Source organism: Cydia amplana, chromosome 11 (assembly GCF_948474715.1).
Source record: "Cydia amplana chromosome 11, ilCydAmpl1.1, whole genome shotgun sequence".
Lineage (NCBI taxonomy): Eukaryota > Metazoa > Arthropoda > Insecta > Lepidoptera > Tortricidae > Cydia > Cydia amplana.
The window spans coordinates 8,420,549-8,432,821 of record NC_086079.1 but is presented as its reverse complement, the minus strand read 5'-3'; the positions used below and the strand labels follow the sequence as shown (position 1 = coordinate 8,432,821).

The window sequence follows — 12,273 nt, the reverse complement described above, 5'->3', positions numbered from 1 at the left end:
TACTCTGGAATGTTGAGGTCGATCTGGGCAGTCTGGGTATTAAAAAAAGTCTCAAAATATGACAGTTTTGATTTATTTACCCTTGCTAGTTATACATTGGTAAAAATATTAATGCTATGAAACAATTTGACTTAGCATTTGGTTGTCACAATTAGTTCATGAATAATGGATAAATTGGATGTGTGGATTTACTTAAGTTCACAAGCTGACAGCCGAGTGGGGCCCGCCGTCCAGGCGCCGGTACCTATTACAATAATGCTCGTGTATATTTAAAGTAATATTTAAAATATGCAAAGCTTTATAATTAACCAGTAGTACTTTATCTTATGTGCCTAAGAAATAAATCATTTTCTTAAATATTTTACACTTGATCATGTTAAAATTACAAGAAAAAAATGCTATTTCTTCATCCAGAATTCCTGTTACAAGATATTATTTTCCAAAAGGGAAATTAAACTAATTAATTTTAAATACGACATGAGAATAGAAAAGCAAGTCTAGGTCTTTCCTTCCTCTATGAACAGTGATAAATAAAGTTATTGTATTACTACGCCTTGTTTATCCTCTGTTCATAAACAAAGGAATAAAAATCACATACCTAAAGTACCGATGGTAAAACTAGCCTTAACAATACCAAAGCAAGTTTAACTTTTTAAAGGCCACAATAATTTAGGTAATATGATAAATAAATGGGTGTTACCCGTTACATGGGTTTTTAAGAGCCAAGGGGTTCTTAAAAATGATCCTTAGAAGTTCTATTCACCCAATCTACCTTGATGAAGGTAAATTAAATCGCATATTAAATAAATGCACAAAACACTGAATCTGAATGAATAACTCTTAGCATAAACTGACTTAACTCTTCAAACACAACATAATTATTAATTTAACCACATCGGTAAGGTTCCTTATGAAACATTTAACCTATGAAATGTAAAGAGTGGTACAGAGTAGATTGGGTATGTATGTTGAGACGCGGCACGGTTAGTGAGGAACTAGAAGGTGCTGCCCTCTGGGGGCTGTGAGAGCTTCATGTTCTCCTTGAGTGTCATGAGGCGCCGCAGCTCCTGCAGCACTGTCTTAATGGTGTACTCACGCTGCCACCGCGCCAGAATAGGTACTTGTCTATTATCCACCTGCAAAAATATGCTAAATAAGCCCAATAAGTTTGTAAGACATATGTCATAATTATAATCTTGTCTGAAACTTTTAAGACAACTAATAGTAGGAGATACATAATATCTCATCTGTTATTTATTTGTGATAAGAAAGAAATGATAGATAATATTCACATTGACACATTGCAAGTAGGTTGCCTAGTTAAATTCCGCAATTTTATTAATCTAGCTATGCAAACATGGATTACACCAACTTTCTAACAAGGGAACCTATTATCTATTTGAAAATTATTTAATTTTTAGAGTAAGGTAAGATTTATGCAGGCAGTTTATTGTTAAACTTACCAATACAAATAAATTTGTATGCCTAATGCTGGTTAGACATAGTGATAAGTAATTAATTACAACACCTATGTACATACCTAAGATGTTTAACAAATAAAAATATTGATTGATTAATTGACAGTTAGATAACTTATAAAATAAGCTTTCATTTGATATGATATGATATAATATACAAATGTATTTTAAAGATTAATTATTGATTAGGACTGACTACTCACTCAGACTTTTGGTCAAACTGTTACATACACTTATAATGTTATTAAATAGATGCTAAAATGATTTTAAAATGTCAACAGTGTTTGATTCTTAGTACCAACTAAAATATAAAAAGTATACTCAGCTGCCGAGAAGAATAACCATTCAAGCTTGGTGTAAAGAAGGTTATGTTCCCCTTCAGCTATTTTGCTACAGGCTGTAGTTGGTATGATAAAGTATACTTACAAGTCCAGTCTGGCTATTGACACAATTCATGTTGATCCTAGAGATAAATCTAGCAGTTGGAGGTTCATCCGGGTACCGAGTGCCACATTCAACTTTGAGTGAGTACATCCTATTTTCATATGGAGTCTGCAAAGTAAGAACATATTTGGAACAGGGTGCCAGGTTTTTATGTCATAAAAATGTTCTTGATCCATAGTTAATATTATAGTTAGTTTTTTTAGCATTAGAAATAAGGTATTGTCTTTTTATTGAAAAACACGTTTTAAAAATAAATAATGGCAAATATGTAACAATTATGAATCTAATTTGAACATTTATATTCATCTGCTTTCATAAGTAATAGTTACTAATTTTTAAAAAGCGTTTTTCAATTAAAAGACATGTCAATCAAAATCGCTTACCTTCTTTCTAATGCTAAATAAAACGAACTATAAGTGTTGTACAGTTAAGTAATAATAAAATACATGACTCATCAGTAATCAATACCTAGCTAAAGGAATAATTGAATTACTTTTCAAATTGAATTTGTATGTTATGTTGTTATGTATGTATCAAAAATATATGGTTGCCAGACCGTATGTTAAGTAAATTGTTACCATTTATAAATATATCAATAATACACCATAACCTCAAACCAAGGGAGTATTGCTTAGCAACAGTCTAAGATTTTTCATTATACAAACTTATAATTATAATGTTATATTATTGTAAATAGTCGTATTGTACATAACATAGCATTTTTAATGAACAATATTTTAATTTAGATTACATAAACTAAATAAAAAAATTACCCTAGGGGGTCCAATTATCATGCCAGTCCAGTGGGTAAGAGTCATATCATCATCGCTTTCGAGTCCCCAAGAAATCGTTCCATCGCCCACTCCCTTCTGACCTTGCTCAAGTTCTTCTAGAAGACGAAAGTTCCGTGGTACCACTGTTTAAAAAATATTTATTATTACTTAATAACGCCAACATGAAGTGTTATTTGAACAAAATACAAAAAATCCAATCCAATGAATCAGATGATTAAGGACTAAAGTAGTAAAAATAAACTAAATTCATACCAACGCCTGATGACGGATTCGCCATGATCACAAATTTCACCGGCGCGCACTACTGATACAGCTTCTTTGGTTGCGTATTTAATACTTCCGCATTTACTATACTGAATCCAGTATTATTTTTTGAAGGAATTGGGTAATTTATAATATTATTTTAATGGTGGAAAATATTTCCATGAATATCCTAATAATTCCCCAATCAAAGAAAAGAATAGGGTGACGGGAAGCAATTTTTGCTGACTTTGACAAATGTCACTACAGAAAACTCTTTAGTCTATGGATTACTGAAGAGGTTTGGCCAGTATTAAAAAAATAGTTTCCGGTAAACATTTTTTTATATTGCCACACCGGGTACGTTGCCTCACGAAAGCGAGCGAGAGCGAAACACAGTTATGTAGACATAAGCTTAAAGGACCCCATCATACGTGAAGACGATTTTATAACGGTTGCCGTCCACTGTGAGACATAATTGGGCTAAAACAAATTATAGCTGGTCAAGCAGATCTTGTCAGTAGAAAAAGGCGGCAAATTTGAAAAATGTAGGCGCGAAGGGATATCGTCCCATAGAAAATTTGAATTTCGCGCCTTTTTTTACTGACAAGATTTGCTTGACCAGCTTTATTTAAAAGCTTTATGTATTTTTACGTCTAACAATCGTTTTTTAATTTATATTTTTATTGTTTGGTGGGTTTTTTTATATTATGTTTTACATAATTTCACAGGGAATTCAGTGCAATTCAGTGGCGAGAGGCGGCAGCATGGAAATCGAAAGTACTCAGCCGGCGGGGTGAAGCGGGCATGCGATTGGTTTGTTTCATCGCTCGCGGTTGCGCTCCTCTTGGCCAATCTCGGCCCTATGCTTTCTTTCGTGCGCGTGTGACAAATGACGTTGGGTTGTTCATTTGCTTTCCGCTTTCAGTACTACTTTTTATTTTGAAATACATATGTTTATATTAATTCTCAAAGTGTACACTATCATCCTACGTGGAAAACTGTTTGCGAATATGGTTAAGATATAATGTGCTGCGTTATATGTAAGTGAAGTGATAGTGCAATTTTGGAGGTAAAATGCCCGCTTCCATTTGCGACCCTGTATCAAGCGCATTGCGTTTGTCTCTCGCCGCAGATGAATCCCAGGGTTCGTCTTTGCTGGACAGTAGACTGTATTCTTCTGCAAAAAGTGTGCTCCTCTCAAAGATAGAATTCGAAGAATCAGGCGATTATCAGAGCAACGTTCTCGATGGACTGAAATCTAAATACGTGGTCATACGACCTAAAAAACCAGTGTTGGACAGTAAACTACTTAAAAAAGACGGAAATGCAACGAACCAGGCATCAGGTAATTACTTCTCAATCGATTTGATACAGAATTTGTCAATAGGAATGTTTGTAATCTGCATGTGTGATAATGATAAGAACGACGTTGAGGTTATATTTTGTGATTGGTGTCAAACTTGTACCAGTGACGAGTCTACTGATATTGTTCATCTGTTATTTACAGTAAATATTCAATTTAGATAAGAGTTTAAAAGAAAATAAATAAAATCTGATATGTTTATTTATTTTTAGAAGGAAACAAAAGTGAAGATGGCTTACCAAAGCCAAAACGTGTATTGTTTCCTGTCGAGAAGCTCCAATTGGGATGGCAGGGTTCCTGGTCAGCAGGCGCCGGCATGCAAAATGTTGGGAACACCTGCTACCTGAACTCCACCCTACAAGCACTCTTTCATGTTCCTGCTTTTGCCAACTGGCTTATTTCTGAAGGAGCTCATGCAGAAAAATGTAATCAACAAGGTAAGACACCAATTTTACTATGTTCATAACTATAACATTCTTATTGTGTAGTGAAAGTTTGCTGAGTAATTTACATATATATTATTTCAATGTGGTTTTACCAGGTGTTTCACTAAAGAAATGTTTTGTAATATTATAGAATTTAAGAGTGTATTACCATAACATGGTTGCTTGTTTGTAACCTTTATATGAGAAATAAATATAAAAAAGAATATTCTATTTCAGAAGCTTGTGTCATTTGCGGCATGCGCGCGACATTGATAGCCACACAGAAGAGTGGCGGAGCCCCCATCAAACCGTGGCAGGTTTATTCCAAACTGAGAATAATTTGCCGGCACCTGACACCTGGCAGACAGGAAGATGCTCATGAGTTCCTCAGGTAAGTTCTGTAACTATCACTTGTTCATTTGTTTTATTCTTATTATCAAGCCAAATCAGTTTATTGGTGCATTCATCAACATTTAGAAGTCGTTTCTTGCTCCTTATTTACAAAGGATATACAAACAGGAAACTTGTATTTTATAAAAGTAATGTATTTGACTGTATTTAAAATAAATCTATGCATGAAATAAAGCACCAGAAGATTAATAGAGAAACATAGACTGCAGTTATTTTTAGACACAATTTCTATTTTTAAACCCATATAAAACTATAAAGAGTAGGTAATTTGATTGTAACGTTACATGCCAGTGTTTCATATTGGTATTGTTGGCTAAAGTACCAAATCCCTAATGTACTTAAAATAGCAGTATGAGGTTTGCACTTAATTGTTTAAAGATGATCACTGTCACCCAGTACTTTTAATATGCTAATGCAGATCATTATAAACAAATTAACTGTGTTCCAGATATCTGGTGGAAGCCATGGAGAAATGTTACCTGTCACGGTTTATCAACTCTGACAAACTTGACCAGTACAGTAAGGAGACAACTCCCTTAAATCAAATCCTTGGTGGATATCTGCGCTCCACAGTGCGGTGTCTTGCATGCCATCACCTCTCGACAACTTATCAGCATTTTCAGGTGGGATCAGCATGTCATTTTTACTTTTAGTTGATCTATAGTTCGTTTTTTTTAACATTAGAAAGAAGGTAAGCGATCTTGACATGTCTTTTAATTGAAAAACACTTTTTGAAAATCAGTAACTATTGTTTATGAGAGCTGAAGAATAATGATTGTATTAAGACCCGTCCCAGATCGTATTAAGACAAGGCTTTAGATTAATAATTGTTACATATTTGCCGTGACTTATTTTTAAAATGTGTTTTTCAATTAAAAGACACATCAAGATTGTTTACCTTTTTTTAATGCTAAAAAAAAACAAACTATAAGCATATACATTTGTGGCTTCCATCAGAGAAGGGCCCTTATATTACATGTGCATAAGGACTGTTCTTGCATGGAAAGCCACAATTTTAGTCATACTCTGTTACAAGTTAAAAGATATTCTAATTTTTAATATACATTTATACTAATTATTGTTTTGTATTGATTTCAGGACCTGTTATTAGATATAAGGAAGCATTCTACGTTAGATGAGGCACTAGATTCATTTTTCTCAAGAGAAAGGCTTGAAGACTTAGGGTATAAATGTGAAGCATGTAATAAAAAGGTAACACTTTAAATAATCTTCTAAATAAGACTATTCTGTGAGCTGTACACCTCACGGTAAACTTAAAAAAATTAAAAATTAAATACACTTTGTTTTGAACATTTTTCAAATGAAACAACAAAACCAAAAACTGCGTAACTATCAAATCTGCTCACAAAATTTTATGAAAATCGCTTGAGAAAAACGACCTGATGAGTAAGAAGAGCCAGATATATGAAATTTGTTTTGGCCAAACAAATGGAGACCTTCCCTTACGCTTGGTCAATAAAAAAAACCTTGAATTGATGAAATAAGAATGTCAGTGTAATTGTTTTATTTTAGGTATCAGCAACAAAACAATTTTTCGTTGAGCGTGCACCGATGGTGCTGTGCATTGCCTTGAAGAGATTCTCCTTAGCAGGGGGAAAATTATCTAAACATGTGCAATTTCGGAAGAAGATATCCCTCAACAAATACATGTTCAACAAGAATAACCATCAACAATTGGTGAGTTAACTTTATTATCTGTGAGATTTTTGTTTGCAAAATCGAATTTTGCGAACCGTTTTTGAGCAATGAAGCACCCTTTATTGAGCTGCTGAGGTGAAAATTCAATTTAATGTCAGGACCTAAGATAAACTAAGTGAAAGTTAGTCATATGTGACTCATACTTTTAACTAGCAGTTCGGAGACTTTACAGTGGCCCATCCATCATCCATACATATAAGTATTATTAATTTACATTAGGATTATAAGTTTAGCATTTTATTTAATTTAAGGCCACTTGCACCATCCCACTAACACGGGGTTAAACGGTTAAACCGTTAACCCAATGTCAAATTGTACTGGTAACCATGGTAACTCCAGGTTAACCCCGGGTTAGTGGAATGGTGCAAGTGGCACTTAGCAAACAACTGTTGTTATTTTGCAGTCATACAAGCTGGTGAGCCTGGTGACGCACCTGGGCCCCGGGCAGAACTGCGGGCACTACACGGCGCTCGGGCAGGCGCCGGGCGGCCAGTACTGGCAGTTCGACGACAGCTCCGTGCGCGCGCTGCCGCTGTCCGCCGTGCTCGCCACCAACGCCTACATCATGTTCTTCGAGAAGGACGACGCGCCCTACGGGCCTCAGACACCCGCCGACCGGGACAAGAGCCCCCTCAAGCTCACCCTCTACCGCGACAACAAACCCAACAGCACCTCCACCGAACCCAAGCTCGACCGGCCTATCATCCTAAACAGCACCCTGAGCAAAGCGGAAACCTCGGACTCCAACACCGAACCTTGGGTGCTCAAGCAGAACGGGGAGGTGGAAAAAGTAGCACAACCCCCCAAAATCACGATAGACAAGACGGGCCCCAACAGAATAAGCTTCGTCGTGAAGAGTCAAAACGGCGACGAGGACTCCGCGACGCGGCGGCACAAGTCGAAGAGCGACCCGGACCTCAGGTCCGTTCCTATAATTAGAACCACCCCCGACAAGTCCCCCGCCTCCACGAGTAAACTGGTCAGGCCTTCGAAATCGCCCCTAGAGAAATTAGAGGAGCAGATGAATAAGAACGACTTCTCCAACCAGATTCCGAGAAACGGGAATTCGAAGCTGGTTCCTTACGATTCGGAGTCGAGCGGGGACGAGCGGGGCTCGGACAAGGAGGACGAGGGCAGGCCGCGCCGCGCCGCGCCCGGCGTGCTCGGCACCAAGGGCGTGTGGACCGTCTCCAGCGAGACGGGCGGCCCGCTGCTCAGTCCTAGCTTGAACGGCGACACCATTAAAAAGTAAGTAGAAGGTTACAGTTTGTTAAAAAAGAAATGCATGGTTCCAACATTTCCAACTATTTAACACACGCTAAAGTTTCTGTAAAGTAAAGAAAGGTGTTGAATGTTTTGACTTAGTAATAAATTAATAAAATAATTCGTTAGAGCGTTCGAAAAGTGTTAATAAAATCATGTTTTACATTTAAAAATTATTTAGATAAGTAATAAAATGGATTCGACCTTGAATAAAAACAAGTTTTCTGTGAAGGCCAATAACGCCGGGCCAACATTATAAAAGTTCCTTTGTAACAAATTTTGTTAGTTTGGGTCAATTCATACGAGTTTGTATTAAACTATGACACCAAAGATTCACACACACTTTGATGCTCAGGGGCCCATTTCTCGAACGATACTAGTCTAATATTATTAGTGCGTTGTCATGACAACCCATACGATTTGACAGTTCGTAGACTAATAATATTAGTCTAATGTCGGTCGAGCTAATCGGCCCCAGATCGGATTAAGCTAAAAAGCACGGAGAAAACGTATAGAAAACATCTATTGTAGACGCCGGCGGTCCAAACATTAAGGCCCCATTCGGACGAGCGCTGTTTCAACGCGCGTTAAAAACCGCTAGAATTTGTCCGCACGCTAAATTCGATTTAACAACGATGGCTTAAAGTCGAAAATCCATCAACGCTTGATGAAAAGCGCCACCGCCACCATGTGAATAAAAACACATGTGTCCATTTGTGTCATTGAAACGCTTTTTTAACGCGCGTCGAAAAAGCGCTCGTGCGAATGAGGCCTAAAGCCTCGTCTCCATATCGCGCGGCAAACCATCGAATATTGGCTCGCGCGGCAGCCGCGCCAATGTTCGATGGTTTGCCGCGCGATATGGAGACGGGGCTAAATGTAATGAATCGGTTCGACAGAGCAAAAGAGGCGGAAGAGAGGCGCGCGGAGAACGAGCCGAGCCCGCACACGAGCGTGAGCAGCATGTCGCCGCTGTCGGACCGCAGCTCGCCCGCCGCCGCGCCGGCGCCCGCGCCCGCGCCCGCCCCCGCCCCGCTGGCCGCGGCGCACGCCGCGCGGCAGCTGCACGCGCTCTCGCACCGCGGGTACGGCGCGCCCGTCGACACGTGGCACGGCGCGCACAGCGCCATGTCCCGCCAGGTACGTTCGATGCTACACCTCGAGAGTCGAATGTACCGCGTTTTTGATAAACCACCCTGTAGGTACGATTTGCCCGGCGTTCGTTATTTATTTTTTCTACTCCCGTACTTTTATTTGTCATTTAAAGGGTCGTGCACACGTCTTTAAAACCCTATCTTAAAGTTGTCAAGACAAGTCTTTAGTCTATTCCCCAAAAAAGTATTTGTGCACACGCAGTATCTTTTTAGCGATTTTACGATACTTCATGTAATGACCACTTAAAAAATATTGAATGAAATACAGTGTTGCCAATCTTATTTTTATGTCATCTCTGACAAATAAGTGAACCATAAATATGTTTTTTTTAATTTCATTCATTCATTCATTCTTTTCCCGCCCGTACCCTCCATTTTTGTTAAATTTACAAATTTATTTCAAAGTAAGTGCTTGGTCGTAGAAAAAGTATTGTATGCAACGTTGTTTAACTGAGTCAAAAAATACTCGTGGCGTCTTTATTAACAATTTTCGGCTTCGCCTCAAATTGTTACTCACGCCACTCGCCTTTTTTGACCTCTCTTAAACAACGGTTTCATAAAATACTATAATTAAATTGTGATATAAAATCTATTGGTATTTTTTTCTGCGGATAGATTTAAAAAAAAAAGATATAAAAATACCCCCCTAAATAAAATAACGCTCCCTTAAAACCGTCCTGCACCATTAAATTCCGACGAATACGCGGTTGCAGGTGTTCGAGGAGCGGCGCGAGGAGCGCAAGCGCGCGCACGAGGGCGCGGACGAGATGGACCGCGGCCGCACCAAGAAGGTCAAGCCCTTCCACCCCTACAACCGGTTCAACAACCGCAACTCCTACAACCCCTTCCAGGTCAGTGCCACACTAATATCGCAGCACCTTAAGGGTCGGTTGCACCAAACCGCCAAGCATTCGCTAAATTTCATCCTCCAAGTAAATTATAGATGGTCAAGCAAATCTTGTCAGTAGAAAAAGGCGCGAAAATCAAATGTTCTATGGGACGTTATCCCTTCGCGCCTACATTTTTCAAATTTGCCGCTTTGACTTTGGTGGCTGACGGTGTGTTATGACGCCGTGGTACTTTCCACATGTCGTCACCGTAAAGACGGCCGTCTTTTTCGGCCGCTATATGACGGCCGTCATATTACGGCACCGTTTTCGGAGGAATCCAAAGCTTTAGTATAGTAATATTATAAATGGTTGTATATTGTTGTTTAGATGCTATTTTCTCAACAAGCGTGTCTGTACCTAACGAGGTAACTGCCTCGCAGCTCGGTCTTGGAAGTGCGTTCGCCAAGTTATGCAAAAACAACCAAATGAGACATGGGGTACTTTTTGTTCCGAAATGCATTTTGGGATAAAAAGTTTAAAGAAAGCTCGCAGTGGCATTGGCCGCCAGCTTCATGGGCGGGACATCAATATTTATGCGCATGCAATTGCAATAGTCATACGAAATTTCTCATGCTAAGCATCCTTTCTCTAAAAGGCTGACATTAATGCTGAAATACAGCGCGGCAGTACTAAGGGGGACGGCACTTTAAAACATATTTTTCTTTAATCGATACTCCAGCAGCGCACTGGCCGTGTGTTCGTCTCACCCAAAACAGTAATTTTTCCACTTGAATTTATTCTAAGCTTAATAGCATCGGTCGCCGACGTTTCTGCTTGTTAAAAATTAAATTATATTTGTCTTCAGACTGATATTAAAATAATAAAATGTAATTTTTCCAGGAAAAGCAAAACAAGCCCCACTGGGGCGGTGGCGGCGGTGGCGGGTTCAAGTACCGCGCCGACCGCCGGCCGCACCACTTCAACAAACACCACAACAACAAGTACAAGCGATTCAATAGGTAACTACTAACAGTTGCTTGCTATCATTACTATCAATATCTGGGAGACCGAGCATTGCTCGGAAAACATATAAAAACTCAAAAACCAGCGTTTTCCCAGAGATAAGACCAAGCTAGATCGATTTTTCGCCCCCGAAACCCCCTATATACCAAATTTCATCGAAATCGTTAGAGCCGTTTCCGAGATTGCTGATATATATATATATATATATAAACAAGAATTGCTCATTTAAAGGTATTAGATACTGATAATAGGCTTGTTTCCTAAAATCACTTCCAGGTAGGGGAATGCCTCTTCACATGAATCTTTTTTTACGGTAAGATTTTCTTTTGTGAAGAGCTGGTAGAATTGACTTTTAAATGATGATTTTGAATTAAAAATATTTAATGACGTTTCACTTGAATTTGATTTTGTTAGATATCTTACAGTTAATATTTTCTTCGGGTTGATGTGGTGAAAAATGCTGTGTTTCACTCCGGGGCAAAATTTGTTTAACCCTCGCAACGCTCAAGATTCCATTTTTCCAATCATTCGCAATTTTGGAATCTTTTGTTTGCTCGGGTATCAATATTAGCACGAGCAGTTAAACAACAACTTTGCCCTCTTGTAAAACATATAACTAACTCTCATAAGGTTAGTGCAGTTATTGAAGGTGTATGGTTTATTTGTTGCAGGTACAACGGGCACCACTACCCGCGGCACCATTGACCCCGGCTGGTCAGCTTGTGCTTCACCATGTACATATAGCGTAAATTTAATTCCTAGTTTAACTTATTCTAAGTCCCCACTGTACCGTGTTTCTATAGGTCTCTCAACTAAGTGTAAACAAACCTTAACGAAACGTACGTTATACTTATTACAGATAGATAGATATAAAATACCTTGTTCAGTTTATTTACATTTAGTAATAACCAGAGATCGGCGGGGGTGAGCTATTTGTCTTATAATTTGACAAGTCTTACGTCATATTATAAGGAAAATAGCTCACCCCCGCCGATCTCTGGTATTAACCTATGAAAATACACTAGTTTATAGTGTAAAATACACTTGAACATAAAAATGTTGCGCTGCCACTAGATTCATAAAACTATTGTAGAATGCAATAGTACATTATTGTCGAGGTTCGGAA

The 12,273-nt window shown here is 38.5% G+C and overlaps 2 protein-coding genes across 2 annotated transcripts; one reads left to right on the top strand and one right to left on the bottom strand.

The window, feature by feature from the left end:
- Positions 1-51: 51 nt before the first annotated feature.
- Positions 52-3,228, bottom strand: LOC134652427 (ubiquitin-conjugating enzyme E2 variant 2). Its single transcript, XM_063507615.1, has 4 exons — positions 2,969-3,228; positions 2,696-2,838; positions 1,905-2,030; positions 52-1,136 (listed from the first exon to the last, which is right to left on the bottom strand). Exons 1-4 carry the CDS (start codon positions 2,991-2,993, stop codon positions 996-998), a joined length of 435 nt encoding a protein of 144 aa, XP_063363685.1. The 5' UTR covers positions 2,994-3,228; the 3' UTR covers positions 52-995.
- Positions 3,229-3,772: 544 nt separating this feature from the next.
- Positions 3,773-12,012, top strand: LOC134652426 (ubiquitin carboxyl-terminal hydrolase 36). Its single transcript, XM_063507614.1, has 11 exons — positions 3,773-4,304; positions 4,535-4,759; positions 4,985-5,138; positions 5,607-5,781; positions 6,257-6,370; positions 6,692-6,856; positions 7,281-8,125; positions 9,040-9,280; positions 10,008-10,145; positions 11,025-11,143; positions 11,819-12,012. Exons 1-11 carry the CDS (start codon positions 4,034-4,036, stop codon positions 11,850-11,852), a joined length of 2,481 nt encoding a protein of 826 aa, XP_063363684.1. The 5' UTR covers positions 3,773-4,033; the 3' UTR covers positions 11,853-12,012.
- The last annotated feature ends 261 nt before the right edge of the window (positions 12,013-12,273 follow it).